Genomic DNA, 27,915 nt, shown 5'->3' with positions numbered 1-27,915 from the left:
CTGAAGTCATGCAGTGCAGTTTCAACCTCATCTACATAATGCATAGAACACCCCTGAATTGTTGGTTGAGTGCAGAAAATGTGTAAAAGGGAAGGCATGAAGGAATGGACTTTAATCTTCAGTGTTCAGTCTCAAAAGTATTTTTGACAGGTTCGTCTATACCATGATTATTTAACGATGGTCAAAGTAAGGTGCTCTGTAGGCATAACTGATCATAAAAGCTTTACAGTATTCTGAAATTGGTTTTGGGACTCATTAATTGCTAACCATCTCACTATCAGCTATCCCCCCGCCCCCAAGCCAGTGCTGAAAAGATCAGCGTTGGAATCAAATGTGCTGGAAATGATCAAAGAACCTCTTATTCAATTGATAGACAACAGCAGGTACAAATGACCTTAATGGGGAAAGCTCTGATTTAATTTTTTGTGTAGATGATCAGAAAGGATGTGTTTACTTAACAACCACTCTTTGCATTGCACTTAAACATTAATGATGTGCTGCTTTAATACAAGATCCTTTGAGATCAAAGTGAATACAGAATTATACATATATGTTACGCACCAATATATACATATTTTATTCTTCCTTGGGCATGCTTTTGATCATCTTAGTCTTATGGATGATACATGAACATCTGTTGCAATGGATTTTCTTTGTATGCTGGATGTTTTGTGTTCATTTCCCCCCTCTCTCCACTAAACTGAGCAAAAGCTCCAGGCATACAGAAGCCAATATACGCAGTTCAGTGTTTTCTAGCAAGCGATATTAAATGCACTACCTGAGAATAATCTATTCCCAGCTGAGAGAGGAAAAACCTCCTGGAATGAACACAAATATTGCATTAGCATAGACAAAAGAAGAAATCACACAGAATCCATTAAAGCAGCCTGATGTTATTAATCTTGTTTGGCATGTGTGTGTGAACACACACAATTTGCAGTCCAGTGAATCTCAGTAGATCAGAATGGGGAAAACACTGGGTTGTATCCACTGTTAGTCCTACTCAGAGCACACCCACTGAAATTAATAGGCATGTCTAATGTAGGTGCATCAATTTCATTGTGTCTCCTCTAAGTATAACTTGGATGCAACCCTCTATTATTTATGAATGGTATTTTATGCATCAAAAAGTGCTCATATTTGAATGAACACTTGTTGAAGTGAAACCTATTCCACATTTCCTCTAAGGCTATGCAACAAATTTGAAGAAGCCATATTTGTCAATAGTCACCTGACCTGTTCAAAGCAGGAAGTACCTCCAGGAGAGCAGGCAAGGTTGATTGCCCCCCCCCCCCTTTGTAGGGACTAACAGATAACATGAGCTACTGACTATTTCGGAAGGCCTGTGACGGGGGGACTCTGAAAGGTTAGCACAACTGAAACAATTCCCTTTTTAGCAAAGGCAATTGATACTAACTACACCACTGCTAAAAGTGTCAAAATTCAAAGAGGTCAGCAATGCATCCTTTCAGTTCATCTTGGATTAATCCAAGTCTATATGAGTTTCCCAATTAAGAGTCCAAGGCCAACATCTGCTGATGCTCAGAGATGGCGAATGCAGTGAAGAAAGCTATATGGGAGTGTAAAGTGAATGTCACAACCACACGAGTGCATGCAAGACAATACCAACAGTCTGTAGCACAAGAACTATTTTTACCATTTATCCATTTCTGTTAGCTATGATAATGGATTTTTGTTTGGCTACGAACCATCAGATTTCTCCCCTGGCTTCCCTTAGGCTCCTCCCCACTTTTCTTTGCATTGAATAACACAACCAGATTCATTGTCAGGGCTTCACACCACTGTGCATTTGCAGTCAGAACTATGCTGAGGAGGATACTAGGGCAGAAAAAATACATAGCACTTTTCTCCTGCATAATGCTAACACTAATTTCATTGCAAGGAAAATGGCTACTTTAACATTTAAGCCAGTACAAAAATGGACAAAGAGCACCACATGCATTCATGACATGGCTAGTTTTGAATGCATTTAGCATGCTATGTGGTGCTTAACAAATCAGCCCTAAGCCTATTTATGAGCTGGAGAAAACTGAGTTGACTTATAAATGCACGGTCAGGCCTCTCAATTTAGAAGAAGAAATGCGGCTGATAAATTATCAGGTCACTGTTTTTCAGCCAGATGTCAGGTATTGCAAATCTTCTGTCGGTAGTTAAGAAATGCATAAGGGTACTGAATAGCACAAAATCTGGACACAATCCAGCCAAAGTGGATTTAAATCCCATTCGTTTTAAGCACGTGCTTAACTCTCCTGTTGAAGTCAGTGGCATTTAAAATTGAGAGAAGCTAGATCTGACTAACTTGTTTAAAGGTTGTGCTGAAAAGAAATACGATACTTCCTAGCATGGCTGCAAAGATCTACCAAGGCCTGTTTCTCTCTTTCCTACTTTTGTGTAAAGTAGATCACATGCATCACAGCATCATGGAGAATAGAAGGCCTGTGCACACTTTCCACATTCCCAAACAAACTCCCTTCTCTTAGCTAGTTTCTAATTTGCATCACATACAGAGTGAGAAGGGAGGATTTAGGAAGTGAGCACAGACTCCTCTTTCCCCATAATGCTCTTGAGCACTGCCTCTACTTAAGCCAAGATAGAGAGAGTGAAAATGGGGCTCTATTTAGCCCTATGGGAATTACTTTTCAACCCTATGGAGTTCATGGGGATTACTCTGCCTATAAGCACTAAACTTGCATTAAAAAGGATTGTTCCCAAAGTGCATATGCTGTTTTTCCCATGTCACTACTTTACTGTATAAGACATTCAGTGACTGAGTGCACTTTATCAGCACTTGGGATTCTTTAGTATAAAGTTCCAAATTTATTTACTGTGAGATCATGCCAGATTTCTTAATTAAAACCTGAGTATCTGACTTAGGGTAAAAGTGAGATAAGTTATACATGTAGAAAAGGTGTTGAATAGAAATACTCATTTCAGGGACAAGGTGCCTTCAGTTTTCATCTTTTATTTATTTTCTAGAGAAGGGCATTCTATAAATCTTCTTTAGCAGGAGTTATTGGCCTCATCTGCATGTAATGCTAAGCAAAACCATGCTGTAGCTGGATGAGCAAGTGCATGGTCACCCAGGAGGAAAATCATGTCCATTTTGCTTATCCTCTAGTCCTGGAAAATGATAGTATTGACTTATCAGATATCTATGCCACCCTTCAAAGAAAAATAAACAGGGTGGTTTGCAGATTTGAACCTACTGTATTTTTCGCCCTATAGGGCGCACTTTTTCCCCTCCAAAAATGAAGGGGAAATGTGTGTGCGTCCTATGGGGCGAATGCAGGCTTTCGCTGAAGCCTGGAGAACGAGAGGGGTCGGTGCGCACTGACCCCTCTCGCTCTCCAGGCTTCGCGGATCTCTCCGCACGCAGCGGGAGCGCTCCCGCTGCTTGCGAAGAGTTGCCTGCATGCCGAAGCTTGCGCGCGCTGAGCTCAGTGCGTCCAGGCTTCACGGACCTCTCCGCAAGCAGCGGGAGCCAGCGCTGGGCTCCCACGGCTTGCAGAGAGCTGCCTGTTTGGGGACTGGGGTCGGGGGAAGCTCGGGCCTCCCCCACCCCAGCCCCGCGCCTGAGGGGGGGAAAATAATTTTTTCCTGTTTATTTCCCCCCCAAAAAACTAAGTGCACCTTATGGGACGGTGCGTCCTATAGGGCGAAAAATACGGTAATTTGGAACAATTACAATAAAATATTCAATGTAATCTGGACTGGCTATAGTGAAGGATCTCTAAATACAGTCCTGGTAGTTTGAAGAGTAGTTGGTTTCCTCTGCTGTGCTTGTTTGAAAGCAAATAATAAAGGATTCTGCTTTCATTCACTGTCAAACTTGAAAAATATTAGATGCGTATCATTTGAAATCCCTTAATTTGCAAAAAATGTCTGTTTAGCAATCACAATCTGCACTGGCTGTTGCGTTATGAGGTGTGTTCCTCTGAACATAAATATCCAAGATGTGCAAATGCAGCAGGAATATTAGTAATATTTATCCAGTTACCACAACTGCAGTTTTCAGGGAGAACAGAAATAGATGTTGGAAAAATAGATTTTCAGAGGCTGAACAACAAGCAAAGCTGGCCTAAGTCTGTTCTGTATTACTTACTACCAATGCTGGAAATACTGGGCATACCTGAAAAGAAAAGAGAGAATTTTGGTTAGGGATGCAGATATATTGATGTATATTTTATATTACTGCATCAGTAGACTTCATTGTTATAGCAGCAGCACCAAGGGCAAGTTCTAGCCGAAGGCTAGCTTTTCACAGTCCCATTGAATTCTATGGGTGAATGAAGCACATGTTGCTGAACTTTAAAAAGTGCTTAACTTTGCCTCCATCACTTGTTAAGTTCATCCAAATCTTCCATATGTAAGGGCAAAGTGGAACAGTTAACAAAGAAATAATTGTTTCTGAAGATTCTGGGTTTCTGTGCAGCTATTACATTACATTATATTAAATTAAATTAAATATAAGCCAATTGCAAGCAAGCAAACATATTTGTCTTGCTTTCAGGCAAAAATTGTATTTCATGTTTATGTAGGTAATATGACAAATATTGCCATTGTTGCAGTATGGATTTTTTTGGCCACCTGTTGATAATTGTTTACTGTATTATAGTTACCTTTTGCCTTTGCTTTGAACCTACTAGAGTTAAACCATATTGTGTATATACTTGCGTGTGTGTGAGAGAGAGAACATATAGCTCATAATGATCTTTGTACTACTCTCAAGTTCAATTAAAGTTGGGGAGTTGCCCATTAATACCTTTGAATTCTGGATTTTGAATAGTGCCACTGAATATGGAGATGAGCATTTTTATGCTCAGAGGTAAGGCTGTTACTCCAAGAAAGGAAACAATTCTTTGTAACTGCTTGCAAAATGCTCAAACAACTTGTAATTAATAAATATTTCACTTGCTGGCTTTAGAAAGCAACAGGATTTTTTTAAAAAATCAAATAAAACTATCATTTGAAGCCAGTTAGTCATCCCACCTCTAATTTCTTTGCACTTGCAGACAATATCATGCTAGGAAAACAGCCAGCTAATGATCTCATGCAATCGAGCATTTTTCAAAATGACCTTATTTTCAATGAGGTTCAGGTGCTATGTAGGAGGCTCCCACAGTGGTTAATACATGCCAGAACTTGTGGGCGTTTGGGAATGTTATTTATGTCCAACGTGTGAGAAATCACTGGAAATTGCAAACAGAACATACGTTCCTCTCATTAACCTTCATTATCTGTATCACAGCTATTTGGCTTTCCTGTTTCACAATTTGGTAATGGCAACAGCAAACTCCTCAGTATTGTATTATGAAGGGTGGCTTGTCCTCAGTGGTGGCTGCTGACTACTAGGCTGGTGCAGGTGGAAAACAGGGCAGAGGCAGAGGACAGAGCAGGTAGGCAAAGCCAGGGTTAAAAATTGGCAGGGGTTCACTTGAAACAGAGGCACAGACACATTTGACCCAGACAGACAGACAGACACAGACACACACACAGAGAGAGTTTAGGTAGTGGGGAAGGAGAAGGAGCAAAGCCAGGGGATGTGAAGGGAGAGTAGGATAGATGTTAAGGGATGGAGGGGGAAGAGTGAGACTAGGGGCTGTGATGTTGAAGAAATATTGAGGTTAGAGCAGTGGTTGTCAAAGGGTGTGCTGCACTACACTGGAGAGGATGGCAAGTGTGCTGGGAAGATTCAAGGACAAAGAAACATTTAAACATTTTGGTGTAGTATAACATTCTATCTATCTATTATCTATCATCTATCTATCATCTATCATCTATCATCTATCTATCTATATCTATCTATCATCTATATCTATCTATCTATATCTATCTATCTATCTATCTATCTATCTATCTATCTATCTATCTATCATCTATCTATCTATCTATCATCTAATCTATCTATCATCTATATCTATCTATCTATCTATCTATCTATCTATCTATCTATCTATCTATCTATATCTCTATCTATCATCTATCATCTATCTATCTATCTATCTATCTATCTATCATCTATCTATCATCTATCATCATTATCTATCTATCATCTATCTATATCTATCATCTATCTATATCATCTATCTATCTATCATCTATCTATCTATCTATCTATCTATCTATCTATCTATCTATCATCTATCTATCATCTATCATCATTATCTATCTATCATCTATCTATATCATCTATCTATATCATCTATATCTATCTATCTATCTATCTATCTATCTATCTATCTATCTATCTATCTATCATCTATCTATCTATCTATCTATCTATCTATCTATCTATCTATCATCTAATCTATCTATCATCTATATCTATCTATCTATCTATCTATCTATCTATCTATCTATCTATCTATCATCTATCTATCTATCTATCTATCTATCATCTATCTATCTATCTATCTATCTATCTATCTATCTATCTATCTATATCTCTATCTATCATCTATCATCTATCTATCTATCTATCTATCTATCATCTATCTATCATCTATCATCATTATCTATCTATCATCTATCTATATCTATCATCTATCTATATCATCTATCTATCATCTATCTATCTATCTATCTATCTATCCATCTATCTATCATCTATCATCATTATCTATCTATCATCTATCTATATCATCTATCTATATCATCTATATCTATCTATCATCTATCTATCTATCTATCTATCTATCTATCTATCTATCATCTATATCATCTATCATCTTGCATCTCCATCCATCCATCCATCCATCCATCCATCCATCCATCCATCCATCCATCTGCAGTCATGCCCTGGATCCCTTGTGAGTGAAACATTTTGGCTCCCAATCACCACAAACCCAGAAGCGAGTGTTCTGGTTTGCGAATGTTCTTTGGAACCCAAATGGCCTTGGTTTCCAAACATTTTGGAAGTCAAACAGACTTCTAGAATGGATTCCATTCAACCTCCGAGGTACTACTTATATTAATTTGCAAAACATGGATATATTTTCAAAATGGCAGAAAAAGCATCAAGTGATACTGAGGACAAACCTAGTTGTTGTTTATAATTATATCTTGGGAATGATGCATGTTCATATTTAACTGCATTGCTTTATACTTCTGGAAGTCCCATGATCATATTATGAAGCTGTTGCGTTCTATGTTACAAATCAAGCACCACTAGTTGTTGTTTCTTTTTGTTTTCCAATGTAATTCTTAGCAAGGAAAAAAAATGGTGTGGCGCGAGCAACTTTTCATTATGCAAGTATGGCCCAGAGGTGGGGGGAAAGTTTGGAAACCACTGGGTTAGAGTGTGGGGAATGAGAGAACCAGGGTGTGAGGAGGTGGGAACAGAGTCTAGGGGGTGCAAGGGGCCAGAAATAGCAATACTAAAGAGGAGAAGAAAGAACAAGGGGCCAGGAGCTGCAGAAACAGAGAGGCTAACGCGTGGGGAAAGCTTTTCTGTGCTCCAGTTCAGCAGTAAAGAACAGGTTTTCCTGGGGAATGCAGTGGGGCAAGTGGACCCACACCTGGAAAGCATGGGGCAAGTGGAAAAACCTCTTGGACCCATGCTTTTTAGGCTTCGGACAAGTGGAAGCGTAGAAGAACCCAATGCGATTGGCTGAAAGTTTCCTCCAAGTGGCCATTTTTCGTTGAGATTGGAAACATTTGCCTGATCATAACAGTTATTTGCATCAAGCGATTTGTTCCATTCCAACACCCACAACCAATATATTGTACTGTAACATGCAAACATGCTTTGCAGGAGGAGGAGGAGATTTTCTACATGCATTCAGCTCTTTGTGTGATGGGAGTTGTCGAATAAAAAGGTCCCAAAGAAAACAGGTTTGCATCAGGAACACTGATGCTTTAGCTGGTAGAATATATTTATAATGAGCTGAAAAGAAAAATACACAAACAAATAGCTGAATGGTTTGACGAGGCAGCTAAATGTCTCAAAATTATATACCATGCATTAAGAACTGTTAATTATATTATTAAAATAGCTAGTTTGCATTGCCAGTTTCCAGTGCCAAAATAATAAATTACACCATACAATCAAGGCAGCAAGTAAACCCAAACAGTGTTGCAAGAGCAGAGAAACAAACAAAAGAAGCCCGAGTAAAAGTTTCGGCAAAAATGTTACAATATGAAAGGCTTCCCGCAGGCAAATAACACTCTATTATTGAAACCCTGGGTTCCTGTGAGATTATCTGCAATGCAGAATAAGTTTCTTATCGCTACACCTATGGGCAATGCTGTTTTCTCACCTGTGGGGAAGTATACTTAGCAGCATGGCTGGCATAAGGGACAGAGTAACTTTTGTACAAATGAAAGCCAAATTCAAGGTTGGATGGATTGTCATCATTAGGAGCAAAGCCATCCCTCTCTGAGCCTATGCGTCTAAAATCAGTTTGGTTTGTTACATTTGTACAAGTTTGTTTGTTAGATGCCGGAAATGATACAAAATCGCAGGTGAGGCAACGTAAGATTGCAATCAATCTGGAGGGGTTTCTACCCCAGTCACATTGCCTAATAAATGCCCATGCTACATATTTTGAGACAAATATACTACACATTGTCCCCCTTTATGTCAGTAATATACCAGCTGTGAAAAATCCAAGATTTCAAGAAATCTGAGGATATCAACTCCTCTTCCACTTCCCCCCTACCAATTTGTTTGTCTAGGGTAGATCACATTATGCTTCAAGCAAAGGGACAGGCAGAAAACAAGGGAGAACTGTACCAGATTTTAGCTGAGCTTGAGAGCTCTGTCAGACACTAGGACTTATGATTTATTGTGTGGTAGTCAACGTTCATGACTGATGAAAGTCTGAAGGTACTTGCTCTTATCTTCTAGCACATGTTTGGCTGAAAACATTCCAGATTTCACCCGCAACCCCACTTTAGTGGAAATTTGATGGTGTACAAGAGATGCAGGAAAACTCCGCCTCTGATCATGTTTGCTAATCCCTTTAGTGATACCTCTGCATGCTAAGTATTTGTTTAAGATTTGTGAAGTATATATTGCATTGCAAGAGCTTGAGAGTGTCTATGTATAAGAGGGACTCAATCACTAGGGAGACACCTGGACAGCTGCATAAAGGATGTAGGATGCTCCTGTCTACAAGGAGCAACCGTGAGGCAGAGCAGAGTTGGATGCTGAGGAACTGTGTTTTTCCATGCAGCATCACTCAAGCTGAGTGATTCTGAAGCCTTTTCTAGGCTGTGAATTCTCTGTGCGAGGAGGGAGGGGGGAATCCTGTGAATTTCAAAATGTATCGTGAACATAGCTTTAAAGTATTAACTCTGTGATCCAAAGTGTCTGTTTTTCTAAAAGTTAATGCTCTTACAAAATGTTTTTCCCTTCTTTTTGAAGGTTCACTTCCCCCCCTGCCTGGTAGGAATTTTATCATAATTTCATGCCCTCCCTGCCCACACTTCATGGTTTGTTACTTAGTCTATTACTTTCACATTAAACTTGATAAGGTCCTGCTTCCTGTGATATTCATTTTGGAGGTTTGATTCCTCACAGCTGCTGCTTTGAAGTGCGAGATAACATTCGGAACATGGCACATCGCTGCTGTTTTTTTCCTTTAACTTTTCATTTAGCTGCGGCACATAACCCTGTTTCTTCAAAATAACTTTTCAGTGAATGGTTATTTCCAAAGCCAGATTTTTTTTTTTTTTACTTTTATACAGGGCAAAACTCCGGACTTTTTATAAAAAGCAACTAATAACTTCTACTCCAAAAAGGTTTGATGGCTTATTCTCTGCTTGCTCCTTTTCCCCACCCCTCTCCCTCTGAGGGATTTAGGTACATAAGTCAAATTAGCAAGGATCCGAGTTAATGTATAACTCGCTTGCCTGCATGGCAGAACAGTTTCATGGATTTCTTGCTTTTTTATGTTCCTTTCTTCTTTTTGTACCTCTTCCTGTCCCCAATCTGAAGTCTGTATTGTGCTGCTCTCAATACTATTAGTCAGAGGGATGAATGTGCATGAAATGATCCAGCCAAAAGCTAAGCACTTATAAGTCCCATTGATTTAAAAGAGAGAATTAAGCACCAGCTTTAATCTCTCCCATTTAAACTGTTAGGACTTCAGAGTACTTAACTTTGGCTGTATCATGCTCATCATTTTCAAATAACTGAATATTAGTACTTTTGGTTAAGCATTTATCCTGGTCCAGCAAGCAGACCATAATACTGGGTGCCATCCACACATGCAAAAAGAAGTTCCTGTGTGAAGACCTCACAGTAGATGAAAAGCACAGTGTACAAGCTTAACATAACTGGATCCAAGTAACGATCATTGGATGTGGGTTTTACATGGCGGTTTGGGGAACAAAATAAGGCATATACTGTATACCAACGATCCATGAATGTAAATAAAAAAAGAGGAGCTCTTGAGACCATACGCCACACTTGAACCCAGCATCCAATGCCAGGCACAATTCAATTACACAGTAAAGTGTAAGGATGTGCGTGGCAGTGGGGCTAGTCTTTGTAAAAGGGAGAACTGAAAAAAGAAAGCAGAATGAGGTGCGTGTGTGTATGTGAAGGTGAAAATGAGGGTGCAAAGGGAGGCTTGCAGAAAAGAGGGAGCAGGGGGGAATGGGGGTGCAGATGAAAGTACGGGCATGAATGTGTCTGCAGAATAGGAGAGGATGGTTGCTTCATAATGGGGGGAAGGTTCAAAGGGTGCCTAGTGGTTGCAATGTGAGAGAGGAGGGATATTCAGGAGGCTACCATGGTGGTTGTGTGCAAGCAGGGGGTGCTGCATAAAAGGAAGGGGTGAGGACAGTGGGGTGAAGGTGAAAATGGGTGCAATGCAGGGCTGCAGAAAAGTGGCATCAGAAATGGAGTAGGGATGGTGAAAAGTGAGCTTGTTCGTTGCATGGGGTAGGAAGGGGAAGCTCTAGGAGATTAATTGTGGGGTTGGCGAGCAAAGCGAGCAGAGATGCGGCGCCTAGTAATACCATAGAAACAAACTCAAGCAAAACCACTGGTCTTCTGTGATGACCTATTTGTGACAAGGAGTAGCTCACAGGCAGTTGTTTATCATGGTTAGGCAGCAGCTGTAAGATATGCCCTGTTACACTTGGCTGAATAGGATTCTTGATGTCATATTATCTATGTGGCGCCTTGGTCTAAACCACAGAGCCTAGGGCTTGCCAATCAGAAGGTCAGCGGTTCAAATCTCCGCGATGGGGTGAGCTCCCATTGCTCAGTCCCTGCTCCTGCCAACCTAGCAGTTTGAAAGCACATTAAAGTGCAAGTAGATAAATAGGTACCACTCCAGCGGGGGAAGGTAAATGGCGTTTCTGTGTGCTGCTCTGGTTCGCCAGAAGCGGCTTAGTCATGCTGGCCACATGACCCGGAAGAAGTATGCCGGCTACCTTGGTCAGTAAACTGAGATGAGCGCTGCAACTCCAGAGCTGGCCACGACTGGACAGGGGTCCCTTTACCTTTATGCCTCTGTTGCATGAAAGTATGAACCTGCACAAGCTAGTGTAGGCCAGTGAAAGTAATAGTTAGGGAGCAGTTAGCAAACTAACTTTTGCTCAGAGTAAAGGTAAAGGTAAAGGTAAAGGTAAAGGAACCCTGACAGTTAGGTCCAGTCACAAATGACTCTGGGGTTGCGGCGCTCATCTTGCTTTACTGGCAGAGGGAACCAACGTTTGTCTGCAGACAGTTTTTCTGGGTCATGTGGCCAGCATGACTAAGCTGCTTCTGGCAAAACCAGAGCACTGCACAGAAATGCTGTTTACCTTTCCGCCGGAGCGGTACTTATTTATCTACTTGCACTTTTACGTGCTTTCGAACTGCTAGGTTGGCAGGAACTGGGACCGAGCAATGGGAGCTCACCCCGTCACGGGGATTCGAACCTCCGACCTTCCAATCGGCAAGCCCTAGGCTCAGTGGTTTAGACCACAGTGTCACCTGCATCCCTTTTGCTCAGAGTAAAAGGTAAAAGGTAAAGGTACCCCTGCCCGTACGGGCCAGTCTTGACAGACTCTGGGGTTGTGCGCCCATCTCACTTAAGAGGCCAGGGGCCAGCGCTGTCCGGAGACACTTCCGGGTCACGTGGCCAGCGTGACATCGCTGCTCTGGCGAGCCAGAGCCGCACACGGAAATGCCGTTTACCTTCCCGCTGGTAAGTGGTCCCTATTTATCTACTTGCACCCGGAGGTGCTTTCGAACTGCTAGGTTGGCAGGCGCTGGGACCGAGCAGCGGGAGCGCACCCCGCCGCGGGGATTCGAACCGCCGACCTTTCGATCGGTAAGTCCTAGGCGCTGAGGCTTTAACCCACAGCGCCACCTGCGTCCCTTGCTCAGAGTAGGCCCATTTAAATCAACACCCAACTTAGGTCTATTTATTTCAATGGGTTTCGTCTGAATATGACCCCAGATGTTTGGCTCAACTCCCATCAGTCCCAGCAAGAAAGGCCAACGGTCAGGAACAATGGGAGTTGTAGAGGGCACCACATTGACTACCAATGGGGTTGGGGTGTTGGACTTCAACTGGAGACACCCAGGTCCAAATCCCTGCTCAGCCATGAAGCTCACTGGACCCTGGGCCACTATTTCAGCCAACCTACCTCACAGGATTGTTCAAAGGATAATATGAGTGGGGGAAACAACAAACATTGCCTTGATCATGTTTGAGGAAGGGTGGGATATAAATGTAATAGTTTACACCAGTTCCAAATCAGCTTATTACTGAGGTCCCCATATTTTTAAAAAGCCAAGCCACGGACACCCTACTTTTGAAAATTTTGATAACTCCATGGTTGTTACCTCTGCAAAGCAACTTTCTGAACAAAATGTGGGGTAGCCCCGAATAAGCAAAGGATTTTAGGTATACAGTGGTGCCTCGCAAGACGAAATTAATTCGTTCCGCAAGTCTTTTCGTCTTGCGAGTTTTTCGCCTTGCGAAGCATGGTTTCCCATAGGAATGCATTAAAAATCAATTAATGCGTTCCTATGGAAACCGCCTTCAGACCAGGTCCGGGGACAGTCTGTCCCCCGACCTCTTCTAAAGGCCGGCGGGGGCGAAAGTCTTTGCTTCCCCTCTGCCTGCCTTCCCGGGAGAGCGGAGAAACACAGCGCTGCGTTTCTCCACTCTCCCGGGAAGGCAGGCAGGGGGGAGCAAAGACTTTTGCCCCCCGCCAGCCTTCGGAAGAGGTCGGGGGCAAAAGTCTTTGTCCCCCCTGCCTGCCGTCCCGGGGGCTTTTAAATCGCCCCGGGACTGTCCCAGGGCGATTTAAAAGCCTCCGGACGGCTTTTGAAGGCAGGCAGGGGGGAGCAAAGACTTTTGCCCCCAGCCCGCCTTCAGAAGAGGTCAAGGACCTCTTCTGAAGGCGGGCGGGGGGCAAAAGTCTTTGCTCCCCCCCGCCTGCCTTCAAAAGCCATCCGGGATAGCGGGAAGCGCTTCCCTGCTATCCCGGACTGCTTTTAAAATGCTGGCGGTGGGGAGCAAAGCCTTTCGGCCCCCGCCGGCCTTCCTGGACCTCTTCTGAAGGCCGGAGGGGGGGAAAGGCTTTGCTCCCCACCACTAGCATTTAAAAGAGGTCCCCGGAGATTTCCCTATGGGCTTTCTTCTTGCGAAGTAAGCCCATAGGGAAATTCGTTTTGCGAAGCACCTCCAAAACTGAAAACCCTTTCGTCTAGTGGGTTTTTCGTCTTGCGAGGCATTCGTCTTGCGGGGCACCACTGTACTAAAAAAACAGACTAGGGCTGAGCAATATCTGGTTTCCAACATCGTGATATATCAGCAGCTAAACAGCATGATATTCCGATATATCACGACGTCTGAATTGGGAGATCAGGCGTGGGGATGAGGGAAGGAGCAGTTGCAGAGATCTGGCGGGTGAAGGAAGGAGAGGAAGCAGTCACCTTCACTGCAGAGTTTGAGTGGAAAGGGATGGGGGTGCATCAGGCCGCCTTCAGTGGCAGCCAGCAAAGATGTGCATCTATTGTGGCTGCTGCTACTTCCCTGCTGACTGAGGGAAAATGCTCCACCTCAGTGCCAGGGGAAGGTAGTGCCCAGTGCCTTGAAGTGAGGGCGATCTGCTGCCCTGTTCTCTGTCAGCGTGAGGGGAAGGCAGGGCCTCGCAATTGGCTGCCCTGCCCTCCCTCACACGAGGAGCAATACATTGCTGTGTATTGCTGGATCAAAATCATTACTGCGATGTGATTTCAAAACCGATTTTGGCTAACTTATTGAAAAATCTCACAAGACCATAAAATCTGTGATATTACCGGGCAAAAATTGCAATAATTTACTTGGGGAGAGGCAAGGGATGGGGCTGTGGACCCCTAATTGGGAACCACTTGTTTACACAGTGATTCTGTTATAGGCTTATCATGTGCTTTTATCATGTGGACAGGAAATGAACAATAGAAATTTCAAATGACCAAACTACATTAAGAATGCCCAAAGAATGAGATGTTGGCATTCTACTGAATGCGATAGCAAGTATGAAATATGTGGAGAAGGAAATTTGGCACTTACATTTATTAAAATGCTACATATGAGTGGATATCACAATTTTGAGGTTATTTAAAAAAAAAAAACACCAGGCAGGGCTGGGTTTTTTAAAGTTTAGCTTCTAATCCTTTGCACACTTACTTGGGAATAAACCCACCAAACACAGTGGTAATGGGCATGTTCGTTTGCTCCCAAATAAAAACGCACATGACTGGTTAAAGTTCTATTACTCCTTTAAGCTATAATGTTTTAGGATGTTTTGAGTTTGGCTGATGTTCTCTCTTAGGATCATTTTTTTTACCCACAAGGCCAGAGGCCAAAACGTATCATCACTACCGTGGCAGTTCTGCTGTGCACAAGTACTCACAGATATTTGCCGTGCCCTTAGGAATGGGAAGATATGAGCCTGCACTCCAAGGCCGCCCCTGATAGTTCTTCTTGCATTTCCCACAGTCTGGGCCTGTTGTGTTGTGCTCACATTCACATAACAATTTTTTGTTTTCTTCTCTGCAGCCGGTGGCATGGAGATTACACTTGCACCTAACAAAAGAAAAGGCAAGGTGTTATCACAAGTGGAGATTTCATTTCAGGATGTTGTGCTCCAAACTGAAGACCAGCTCTTGGCAAGAAAACATCTACTTAACAAAATACTCTGCTCTTGTTGTTGCTGGTTTAACTTCTGTTGGTTTGTTGTTGTTGTTGTTGTTTTAAGCCTCCCAGCACTGTTTCAAATTGCTTTCATACATAAATGCTGTGACAGTTGGATATTGCTGTTTGGTGTGTACTAATCAAAGAAAAAGTAACTACATTAAAACTTTCAGATCTGGTTCTCTTAAGCCCTGTGCTCAAATCAACATAGCTCCTTATAATTATCAATTGTATATTATATCCCAATCCTACGAAGAACAAACTTAACTAAAGACTTAACTGGCTTAAATTGTAATTCCTCCATCTCCAGAAAGCTTGGAAATTGGGAGTTCTGTGATGTGGCTGTATAGCAAAGAGGGATTACCAACAGGGAATTCTCTGAATGTCTCTGAGCTATAGCACCCAGACCTGTGCAGAGGAGTGGGGGGCAGCCAGGTATACTTGCCCCAGGCCTTGGAGGGCTAAGATAGCCAGAGGCCTGCTGGACTTACACTGTCATGCCAATCCCTGTGTCTCCCAGTCGTCCTAGGCCCTAGGCCTCAGACAAACTCTGCACCTGGGACTCGGGGGGGGGGGGGGAGGCTTGACAGTTCTAAGTGGCACCAAACTGAATGAGGCTGAGTGAAAGCAGCTTCCAAAAATTCTCCATCCTATTTGCAGGTGACAAAAAGCAGGGAGGGCATTTCTTGAAATACTGAAAGCTGCAAGATTCTTTAACTTTTGGTGGGCAGGGGGCGAAAAGAAAAGGAAAGGAAAGAGAAGTCTCATCGGATAAATCTCCACTCAGTTCATGCTAAATGAAACTCCATTGTTTGTCAACACTGGTGGACGGAAAAGGCAATGAGCTATGAGAACAGGACAGGAAACTCTAAGGGCCAACCTCACTGCATTATTGTGAGGGGGAGGGGGAATATGGTGTTTCCCCACCCCTTTCAGAATGAAATGGGACTTGCAAAAATGCTCCTATATGCAACTGACTTGATCGGGCAACTTGAGATCTTAACCATCATACCATGACCACCTCAAGGGAAACCTTTTGCATCAATAAGGGGCTTGGAAAAGTTCTAATTATTTTAATATTAGACATTGGCCCCAGGCTGTTTGGGCAAAAAATAAAATTAAATTTAAAAAAGAATGTATTCTGCTGTGCTATAAGTATGCAAATTGAAATGGACGGAACCAGAATATGGACCAAAGTCCTTTAATGAACCCAAAGCTTCTTAACGAACACCCAAAAATCCCCCAAGAACTGAAGATGCGTTTTTCAAAATGAAAAAGCTCATTTTATCAGCACGAAAGCATTGTTATTTCTTTCCAGTAGATGTCAGAAATGGTTTAAAATCGCCTTCAGATACATGTTGGAGAGGTGCCCAGGTATTTAGCAACTCTGGTTGATTATTTTCCTAACGATTTTACATCCGGTGGTTGGAAAGATTCTTCTGTGGGCATTTGTCACCTGTTCCATGGACTGACTAGTAATTAGGGCAAGGCAGCGCAAGGAAGGGGCAAGCATTTTTTTTTTTTTAAATAGCAAGTGCAAATGAACAGCTGCCAAACCTGACTGCCATTTAAGGGAAATTTGACCTGAGGCAAGTAGCAACCCACACATATATCCTCAGGGCAAAGCCAACTTATGGCATCTTTAAGGAATTCAGGATAATGGCAGATAGAATTGGTAACCTGGTACATGCAGTTTGCATTTCATCTGTGGCTTAAGTAAATGATACTCTCAAGAACGGCTGCTACAATACCTCATTCTAGCTGGAAATATTAACAAACACCTTTTTCCTTTTAATTAAAATGGGTGTGCGAGGGTGGTGGTGGGAAATCCCTGTAAACAGGTTTATAAATGAGGCTACGCTAAGCAGAAAGTTTAATTGTTCTATATTAGTGGTGCTAGATTCCCTGATAAAAGGCTTGTTTTCTTCGCACACATTTACAGAATGGCTTTAAATATAAACAAAAACACTGCTCAGTTCCTGACAAAAATTAAAAAAATAAAATACTGATTAAAATAGGTAAAGAATGGAAAATCTGGAAATCAGAGAGGTTCTATGAGGTGTTATAAATGAAGAGTCATCAGATATTTTGCTGCCTGATATGAAGCCCACGTGGCATCCCCCCTACACACACACACACACACACACACACATTAAAAAAAACCTTGAACATAAGAAGAGCCTACTGGATCAGGCCAATGGCCCATCTAGTCCAGCATCCTGTTCTCATAGTGGCTAACCAGGTGTATATGGGAAGCACAACCATTTTGGCTGTGAGTCCTGGAAGACCTGGTCTTACGGGGTTTTGTTGGGTGTGTTGTTCTTTTTCTGTATCTTTCTTTTAGAACTTGTTCTTTTATGTGGAAATTGCTCAGATTGGTTGTGTCTTCTTTTTTTTTAACGTATGCATGTATGAAGGCAGGATCCGAGCATAGATCTGCCATTGCATTTTTGTTCTACCAGTACTGCTTTTCCTTTCACTCCACTGAGTTTTCAAATAACAGATTTCTATGTTCAAAACGAGTAAGAAAACTCACCACATCTACAGCTTTGACTTCTAAGAGTTGGAAGAGCAAAGTCAAAAAGAAACAGACCTCATAGAGGTTTGCAAGAGCTCCTGTTAAAACATTATGAAAGCACCACGGTCCGGATAAACTCTCAGCAGAACCCACCTACTCTCATGAGCCCATAATTTAGTGGCATAGCACACAACCTGCATGCAAAAGATCCCAGTTCCAGTTCCCAGGACTTCCATTTAAAAGGGAGCAGGGCTTGGAGAGACCATTGCATTAAGTCCTACATAACAGTTACTGGAGTAATAGTCTCTAATGGTGTTAAGCAGCTCAAGGTGCTCAAATGCTCCTTCCTCTATGCAGTATTCTGGAGGTGCAAATACAGGATGAATTAGGATTATTTGTACCAAACGGGGCTATGGATAAGATGCATGCTTCTACACTTGTGTGATATGAGGGTGCATGTAAGGCAACTGCCATGTTTTTGACTACACAGCAGTAGTCAAATTGTTCTAAAAACAGCAAACAGTCCTGCAGCCCCAGCATGCTCAGTCTATGTGATCTGACGGGCAAAATGTGTACAAACAACTTTGCTTACATTCACATGGACATGTATAAGTTAACAGTACCAAAAGGAGTTCTTACACCTTCCCCTAGTTAATACAGCTAATTACCAATGGATGCTGGAGAATGTGAAATGTTTTGTGTATTGCCCTATAAACGGACAGCGCTTCTATGTAACTTTCATATGTAACATGCATAACACATCTGTACTGAATGAAGACACTACTTGGCCAGTTTATGCAGTATTCTGTTGACATCACCCACTTGTGCACATTCTCCAGCATTCCTCGGAAGCAATGCATATTGCCTGGGAAATGTGCAGACTCACCTGTTCACACTGTCTGTGTGTTCACAGGTAGGGGATTGGACTAGATGACCGTCGTGGTCCCTTCTAACTCTACAATTCTATGCATCTATGCTCATCGTTTTAAAGTGACTGTGCATGTTAGTGGTGTTTCCGCACATTCTTCACTGCACTTATATTAGGTACACTGCAGTTACATTCGCTACAATAAATGAGGCTCTGCTAAGTCACGTACATATTTGCAAAATAAAAATAAATTCTACGCCTTGAGACTTGGGGATGGGGGGCGGGCTCAGGCTTGTAGAGATTGGCAGGGAAAGCCAGAAGCTTCTTCTTCTTAAAGTCTTTTGTTGCAATTAGTTATTATGGCTTCTTCCTTCAGTCTTGTTCTCCCAGACAACTAATCTCTGAAGTAGCCAGCACAGGCTTGGTTTTTTGGATCACTGTTTGTCTCATGCTCCAACACGACCTCCTTCGTTCAGCCTCAACTACATTTAATTTCTTATTCAGTTAAAACAAAAAGGCCATCAGGAGCATGCAGATGAATATATTCAGTTTAGGGGAGAATTCCCTTTGACCTGAATAGGTTATGATTTCATACAACAACCACCGTAAACGGGAGGATATAAATAATGGGAAGCATTACATCCTGTGTTTTTTGAGGCGGGGATTATTGGCTAAAAATCCCATGTCTAATTTTTGTGAGAAGTTCAGAGTTCTGGGAATCAGTCTCTGTTTGACCTTAGATTCCATAGGACATAGCAAGAGATTCATACTCTGAGAGATAATAAGAGGACAGCAATAGCATTTTGTGCTGCATACTGAAAAGCACTGCCTTCTGAACATGGGGCTCTCTATATCTTTATCAATCTAGTGAGATGCAGCTAAACTACTCTAGTAAATTCTGTGCATGTCATTGTGAGGAAATTCATTCTACAGCTACAAAAATGACTTGTGTACTAGAGAGAATGATGCATAATGAATGGATAAAGGAAGCCAATGCACGCTCAGCTCAGCTGAGAAGTATATATGCAGTGATGGGCTTATGAATGTTTGAAGGATGTACATGCCAAAAGAGAGAATTCTGGATTCCGCCTCTGAAGTGTAAGTGGACAGAAATCAGAAAAATGTAAATATCCATTGGCTTTTCTTGAAAGCAAGACTCCATTGCAGAGCACATCTAAACCACCCATCTGTTAGTTGTCTTCATTATCTAATTGATTATTCCCATAAAAAAACAACAACTTTGGTTTAACAATATTTTAAGTCTCTTATAAGCAATATATATTTCTTTGAATTTTTATCCCACCCCATCCCATGGACCGGATGAAGTATAAAACAAAAACAATATATAAAAAATACTTTGGAGCTCATCTTGATTCATTTGCCGTGACTAGCAAAACACAATACAGTCATTTGTCTCATTCAGAGATGTCAAAGAAGTGGAAAACATTCTGTTGGATTGCAATATGCTGGCTTCTGTGGGAAAAGTTTGCATCAGAACTGGGCCAAAGTTCAACTGGACTTGGATTAGAGAGCCCTATTATTGAGCTTCGTCTGCTAAAAAGACTGACTGATTTGGAAATAAAATAAAATTGTCCAGTAGCACCTTAGAGACCAACTATGTTTGTTCTGGGTATAAGCTTTCGTGTGCATGCATACTTCAGATACACTGAAACAGAAATGATGACTGATTTGGCTAACTAAAACCCACAGTTACCAGACTCTATTCTAACTGAGGCCATCCATCTATTTGGCTTCCACCTAGGTCACAAAATGCTTCTATTTTTCAAGCCAGGTAAGATATATATCTAGATCATAAGGTCACACACCCAGCCAAATTATGAAAAAAAACCCATCCCTTCGGACACGTCAAATACCTGTCCAAACAACAAATCCCTTTGGGCAAAGCTAGCCATTTATTCAAAACCCCAAACAAACTCCAGGACCTCACATTTGCTTAGACCAGATATTTATCTCAATTCTATCTTAATCCCCAAATTCACCCCCATCTTTTGTGTCTACCTAAACCCCAAATGCTGGCATTACACTAAGACTAAAGCTAAATGGACACCCAAATCTCCAAAGCCTTCAGAAGCTTTTGTACATGGCCAGACTCCCATCCCCCAAAGCACTCCTCTGTAGGAAAAGATGAAAAGCTAGGCTGACTTCTTTCATGCTGATGAGAAACTGAGAAAATACAAAGATATGAAAGAGAGAACATAAAGACCCATTTCCAGCTGTTTATAAAAAAGAGCTCAAAATAATGATGATTATATTTCACAATTAGATAATGGCTTGAGGCTAAAAAGGAATCCAACTCGCTTTGATAGCAATCTCTTTCCTTCCTCTGGGGTACTACAAGATGGTAACCAACAAACAGCGCAACCACATGATTTGAGGATAATTCAATTGCTCTTATTAAACTATGCTTGTGTCCAGCAGTGGAGGTTGCAAATATAGATTTGGCTAATAGCCAACTCCAGAGGGTGGTAAAGTGGGGATAGAGGCCAAGACTTGGAGGTGAACAAAGGCTCTAATGAAGACATTTGAAGAGGGTCAAATGATACCATGAAGTCTTTGTTTTCCTTCTAGTCTAAGCTAGGTTTGCTATTAAACATTAAAGATACATGCATTCTTGCTCTTTTTCTGCCCAGCCCAACATTGGGTCCTCCAGAAGTTGCTGAACTACAACTCTGATCAGCCCCAGCCAGAAAACCTATTGGTCAAGGATCACGGCAGTTGTATTCCAACAATATTCGGATGGCGCCATATTGGCTACCCCTTGGTCCAGAGTAACCAAAATGCTAACTCACAGTATTATTCCATCTAAATAAAATGATGGACAGTCAAGCAATTGCCTAGACTTCTTTCTTGCTCCTAAAACTCACAAAGCCTCCAACTTCCATAAACCTCAGCCATCATAGGTAATGACCTAGGATGATGGGAGCTATAGTTCAACACTGTCTGGAGGGCCACCTATTACTCATCCCTGGAGGGCCACCTGTTACTCACCCCTGTTCTAAAGAGAGAGTTTTAGAGAGGGGAGGGAGCCATCTTTCAGCTACCAAAATCTGATGTTGACACACATTTTGCACACCTCTGGGGCAAATCCACAGCGTACATTTAAAGCACACCCAACACACATTTAAAGCATGTCTGGCTACTATGGTTTCCCTTCCATAAAGCTACAGTTTCCAGAGCCATTAACCAACTACAGTTCCCAGGATTCTTGGGGGAAGTCATGTGCATTAAATGTATGATACAAATCTTCCTTTTTATGGTCTGTCACTGTAACAGCCACTTTGTCACAGCAGAGATGGTGAAATTCAACAGTGTATCTGGAAATCTTGGCACTGTTTGTTTCCACAACTAGCTGATCTCTATCGTCCTACTCCAACCGAGAAAACCTTATTCATGGCACACAAAATATGCAGTTTTAACTCCCAGTACCTCCAAACTGCTGCCTAATATCCTGGGGATCAGCTCTTCCTCCTTGGCTGGGTCTATTTGCTTTCTTGACCACAAATCTTTGCTACTCTCATTATTTTGGCAGAACACATTTTAAAATACCTTTCTGTCTGTAAGAACTTCTTTTCTTTTTTCTTTTGCAGTTACGTAAGCATTCCGGAACACCCAAGGAAGAGGCCTTGGTTTTTGTGTGGGAACAAATCATGGGTTCTTCAGCTTCTTGCAGCTTCTATTTACATCTATGTAACTGACATTAAAGTGCTGTAAATATCACCAAGGTATAACTGCTAATAGCAAGTTGATTCACTTGCTTGTAAGTGTCAACCAGCAGGCTGGAGGTCACATGAGGGGATCTCTCATGCTGACAAAAATTAAAAACAAAAAAAATAAGGAGTGCGTGAGAGTTGTTCTTGGATACATTTTTAACGAGGAGCCATATGTTCCTCTCTTAATACGCACCTTAGGATCTTTGCATAGAATTGCCAAGGTTCGGCAAATCAGAATAAAAGCCATGTATAGACTAGTGATAAGAAACTGGGATACTGGGATACTGTTTAGTATCTAACTAAACAGTTCCAGTAGTGCAAATACTTTTGGCTGTGCAATGGAACTCTCTGTCCCTCTCCTCTTCCCACAGACCATGCAGACCTCCTAAATCTGCTCTGGTTGGTTGGTTGGGTGTGTGTGTGTTGGGTGAAACTCCACAACAGATTTAGGGGGTGCTCAGGGGAAGGAGAGGGGAAGTCCCATTGCATAGCCAAAAGTGCTTGTGCTAGAGGAACTGCTTAGCTGGATACCACCCCATAGTCTTTCTATATAGCCCAAGTTAGCATACTCATTATAGACCTCAGCTCTTTCTCCCGAGCTGAGACAAAGGCAATGCTCTTTAACCCCTCTCTTGCAATATGTACCTCATATGCTCATGCTTGTGCCCAAGCCCAAACCCATGAGAAGTGATGGCACTGAGCAACTGAAGTTTCCAAAGCAGTTGTGGCATTCCTTAGCAGAGGAGGATAGGCAGAATTAGCTTTACATTAGTAATGTTCTCTCTATAGTGTTGTGACATTACTGTGGGTTGGGCTATTCCAATGGGTCTGCCTTAAAGGAAGACCTGTTCACAGTCTGGAATTTGAGAAAATAATACAAATTGATCACAATATTCATAAAATATATAAAATGGCCAGTTCAAAAACATTTAGAATTCTTTCCCCTGCTATTAAAAATGTGATCTAATTTTGCTTTTCCAGGATGATGGGCCCTGTGTTTCTATTACTTGATTTTGCATATCCCTCCTCCATGATAGCTCCACAATACTTGTCATAAAACTGGTATCTGGAGGATATATATATATATATGCAGTTAATAAATGGAGAGTCCCACAATGGATGTAGTTATACTTTATTGGACCAGCCTCACTCCGTGTGGTGCCCCACAGATAGTTTGTAATTCACAATGGGGTAGGAGAGCTGAAAAAAGTTCACATCTGGCAACCAATGCGTCCCTTTGGTTTCAGATACTACATGGGAAGACGGGTCTAAAAAGCCTAGGACACAAATTTTCATGGCCCTCTAGTGGCTATGGTGGCTGAGCTCATCAACCCATGTACTATCTGAAACCAAAGTGGTACTGTCAGGGAACTGCCATCGGCTCAGGGGCAAGAGGGGAAAAGCCGGATAGATTATAGAGAGCCCCCAAAGATCGTGGGAAGCAGCACCTCCTCAGCGGAGGAGGGTAGCCACGCCTCTAGTGGAGAGGAGATGCAGGGCTCGGGGGAGGGGAGGCGGTGCCAGGACACCTTGCCTGAGCAAAGCAGGGAGGAGAGAGGTCCTCTGTTACCCATGCCTTCTTTGCACAGTAGGCTTCCACGCAGAGAGAGGAGGCGCAGACTGGGCATCAAGAAACTACTCTGCTGGGGAAGGTTTAAGGACCGCCCACTCTCAGATTCTGCCAGTGAATGAGCAAGACACAGAATAGAGGCACTCTGCATTCCAAAGGTTTTTATCACCGATAAGAAGGCTTTAAAACAGACTATTGAAGCATATTGCCTGATTGCTCTTGAGCGACCAACCTATACCTCTTACAGGTACATTGGTTGCCAGATGAGAGATTTATTGGCATTATTTTCAACTCTACAACCCAACTATCAACTCATGTCCACGGGGGCTGATGGGAGTTGTAGTCTGAAACATCTGGTGGGCACCAGGTCGGAGAAGGCTGTATTAGAAGGCAGCGTGCAACTCAAATATATTTGGCTACAGCTGTTACCTGGATAGACATTTTAGAAATGTTGATTGTATTGGTACTTTATTAGATTTTAAATTATAAACATCCCCAGAAAATATGGTTGAGTGAGCAGTAAAGAAATACCTAAGATGCATACATATTGTTACAGATTTGGGGTACCAGTCTATTAGGGAAGAGTAGAAATTAATGAATGTCAAGATCTAGCTCATATCTGGAGTATTGAAGGGAAAATTCCAGGCCAGTGGAAAACTACGGGCTCCACTTTATTTCCAAGCCAAGGCCTTGCCTGGGTGTTAACATGACAAAAGATGTTGAGAGCCCATAGTCAGCAAACTTTTTCAGCAGGGGGTCGGTCCACTGTCTCTCAGACCTTGTGGGGGGCCGGACTATATATTTTTTTTTGGGGGGGGGAGTGATGCAAGAACAGCACGAGCCCCGGTGGCTGCTTACCTATGTCTTGCAAGCGGCAGGGGCTGGCGGCGGCGGCGGGGGGGGGGGAGATGAGCAGTGTGCGAAAGGGCTCCGGAGAGGGGCTGCTTAAAATGGTGGCCGCTCGAACGCTGCTGCTGCTGGCACCAACAAAGCCCAGCCCCCTTCCTCCTCTAGGCAGGGCGGGGAGAAGCCAGGAGGAGGGAGGGAGGAGATGCTGGCATCACCACCATGTGAGGGAGAAGGAAATCATGCGTGAGCTGGCGATCCACACGGCGATTCCTGGACCATCTGTGGGTCCAGAAGGCAATTGGGCCTGATCTGGCCTGTGGGCCTTAGTTTTCCTACCCATGCCATAGTCCTTGGGCCTGGGCAGACAGGGGTTGCCAAGGTGATGGGGAGGTGGCAGGCTGTATTCACAGGAAAAATGTGCCTCTAAAAAACCTAGGCTTGGGATCGCAGATGGATGGGGAGGAGCTGCTTGGAGAAGAGGTGTGCTGGGAAGAAGTTCTATCTCTGTTGTCTTTTCTATCTTGGTAGGCTGGCTGAAGGTAAGCTGGGAAAGGTGTCTTGGACTCCAGTGCTGCACTGCTCTAGGGAACAAGACCTGCTTGAGATGACCATGTTGTAAGAAATTCAGGTGTAAATATGTGAATGAATCATATTTCTTAAAGCTACGGCAACCTCTTAACACTCCTTAATTATCAAAGAAACACAGAATTAAGATGTGGGCACCTGGAACCTGCATGAATCTTGCCGCAGCTCAGCAGAGATTGGAGGTGGCATTCAACCTTTGTAACAATATATTGGGGAGGCAGGGATGGAAGGGAAACTGTGAACTGGCGTTTTGTGTCCATTCATGCTGCGTAGAGTCAAGGCATAACTCTCCCATTCAGAACTCCCATAGCCTATGTGTAACACTGGCGATGTTTTAAAAGACCACAGCCATCATTTCACAAGGCAAATGAGGGAGAATGTTTTACAAGGAACTAGCTTCATAAAATACAGATTGCTGCTGGTAAAGAGGGACAGCTAGAGCATGAGGGATACGTTTAGCCTTATCTGCGGTTAAAGAGGAAGCCGTTTATAGGAGGAAGGGGACCCCATATATCTTTTCCATTATTGTTGCAATAAAAATATTGCCTGGAGTGAAATTTGAGGCAAATCTGTGCTCGCCGAGGCAAAACAAATGCAATTTTCAGAAAAACGCAAAAGGATCTTGATAAGACTGATTAGGTTTATAAGGCGGATGAGATATCTTGCATGTCCCTTGGATATCCCTGAATCTTGCCTAAAGCAAAATCTGAGGAGAATGTAGAAGTTTTTGCTTGAGTAAAATTTCTGAGGGATGTTGGAGGAAGCCAAAAAGATTTAACAGTGGTCTTATCCATTTGAGGAACTACAGTACATAGATATGGGGAGGGGGCTCCATTCTGTTTAGTGGGTCACAGATTGTGCAGATCTTCTTTAAATGGGGGGGGGGGGGGCGCAACAGGGGACAGAAGAATAGACCAGCATTTACAATTAAAGGTAATTGTTCCGCCAAACATGAATGTAGTATTATGACATTATGCATATAGCTAAATTATTCTTTAATTTACAAAGTAAGGACTAATATTGGATAAGGTTTTTAAGCTTCTTAATTCTGTAAGTAGCTTTGTGCTGGGAAAGAAGTTTGCCTGCACTGGGCAATCCTCTTTTATGTTCATATTTGAAAACTATGTGTGGAAAAGGAATATTTGTGATTTCATTGGCTGATTAGTTTTTTGGCTTCACTACTTTGGTTAGTCTTTACTGTTCAATCCTCAGCTTGAGAGGATACCGATTGGGTTTCTACATGCAGTATAATAAAGCAGAGTGTTGTTTTTAACCCAATATCAATGGATCTATTCTGAGTAAAACTTAGTTGAAGGGCACCCAGTTTCCCCCTTTTGCTCACAGATGGAAAGGCATATCTCTTTTGAGACGCTGCCCCCTGCCGGCAGAGCACAACATTAATTACATGAGGTGCAATCTTAGAAGAGACATTTCCTCCTCTTCAAAGTTGGCATCTGCCATGTGTAGCACTTCTATTTTTTAAAAAATAGGATTTTAAGTAAAACTAAATAAAAATCTAATCCTGTGATTGATTGCCAGCACCGTTTTAACATTGATCCCCCCATATAAAAACTCTTATTTATCTAGCCAATTAATTTACTAAATGGTGCTACCCTTGCAAATGTAGATTTGCTACAGAAACTAGTACCTGGAAATTTAAATGCATTCCTGGCTACACCGATCAATTCCAAGACACGCTGATCTAGAACAATACAGTTTCCTCCATGCTGTGTTCTAACCTCAATGTGGGAGAAACAGAGTGATGGCGACTTCAAACTGTACTGCCCTGGATCTGTCTGTTTTAGGACTGGAATTACCCTGATAAGGAGAGAAATGTAACATCATACAGATATTCAGGGTTTCCGGATGTTAATTCTGCACTTCAATTGCTAAGAATATCTTAGAAACATACAAATAAGTGCCCACAAACAAAAGAGGTGATATGATAGCCATCATCAAATATTTGGAAGGCTGTCACACAAATAATATATCAAATTTCTTTTGTCCTGCCCCAGAGAGTAGGAGATGAACCAATAGGTTCAAATTAGAAGAAAGGGGATTTTGGCTAAATATTAGAAAGAACTTCTTGATGGAACAGACCTTGCCCCAGAAAGGTGGTCGACCATCCTTGCTTAGAGGTTTCTAAACAAATTCTGGTCACATATCAGGAAGGCTGCAACAGTGGACTTCTAGCACTGGTAGAGGGTTGGACTGAAGGTAAAGATGTGGGTGGCACTGTGGTCTAAACCACTGAGCCTCTTGGGCTAGCGATGGGGTGAGCTCCTGTTGCTCGGTCCCAGCTTCTGCTAATCCAGCAGTTTGAAAGCACACCAGTGTGAGTAGATAAACAGGTACCACTGCAGTGGGAAGGTAAACTGTGTTTCCGTGCGCTCTGGTTTCCGTCATGGTGTCCTGTTGCGCCAGAAGCGGTTTAGTCATGCTGGCTACATGACCTGGAAAGCTGTCTATGGACAAACGCTGGCTGCCTCGGCCTGAAAGTGAGATGAGCACCGCAACCCCATAGTTGCCTTTGACTGGACAGGGGTCCTTTACCTTTACCTTTACCTAGAAGGTTGGAATATATGAGATTTCAGGTCCTTTCCAACTCTGTGATTCTATTCTAAGAAATCAGACAGTCTTTC

The 27,915-nt window shown here is 42.5% G+C and overlaps 1 protein-coding gene across 10 annotated transcripts in view; it reads right to left on the bottom strand.

Moving 5' to 3' along the window:
• The window catches only part of NTNG1 (netrin G1), a 212,569-nt gene that overhangs the window by 60,477 nt on the left and 124,177 nt on the right, over window positions 1-27,915 (bottom strand). For all 10 annotated transcript variants that reach the window (XM_081917460.1, XM_081917458.1, XM_081917461.1 and 7 more), the window contains exons 4-5: window positions 14,872-15,044; window positions 4,124-4,150 (exon numbers count right to left, since the gene is read on the bottom strand). In XM_081917460.1, the coding sequence (XP_081773586.1) occupies window positions 4,124-4,150; window positions 14,872-15,044 (200 nt within the window). The remainder of the gene's footprint in view (window positions 1-4,123; window positions 4,151-14,871; window positions 15,045-27,915) is intronic.

Source organism: Podarcis melisellensis, assembly GCF_964234715.1.
Source record: "Podarcis melisellensis genome assembly, chromosome: 6".
Lineage (NCBI taxonomy): Eukaryota > Metazoa > Chordata > Lepidosauria > Squamata > Lacertidae > Podarcis > Podarcis melisellensis.
Note: the sequence above shows the minus strand (reverse complement) of the source record. Positions and strands in the feature narration are given on the sequence as shown.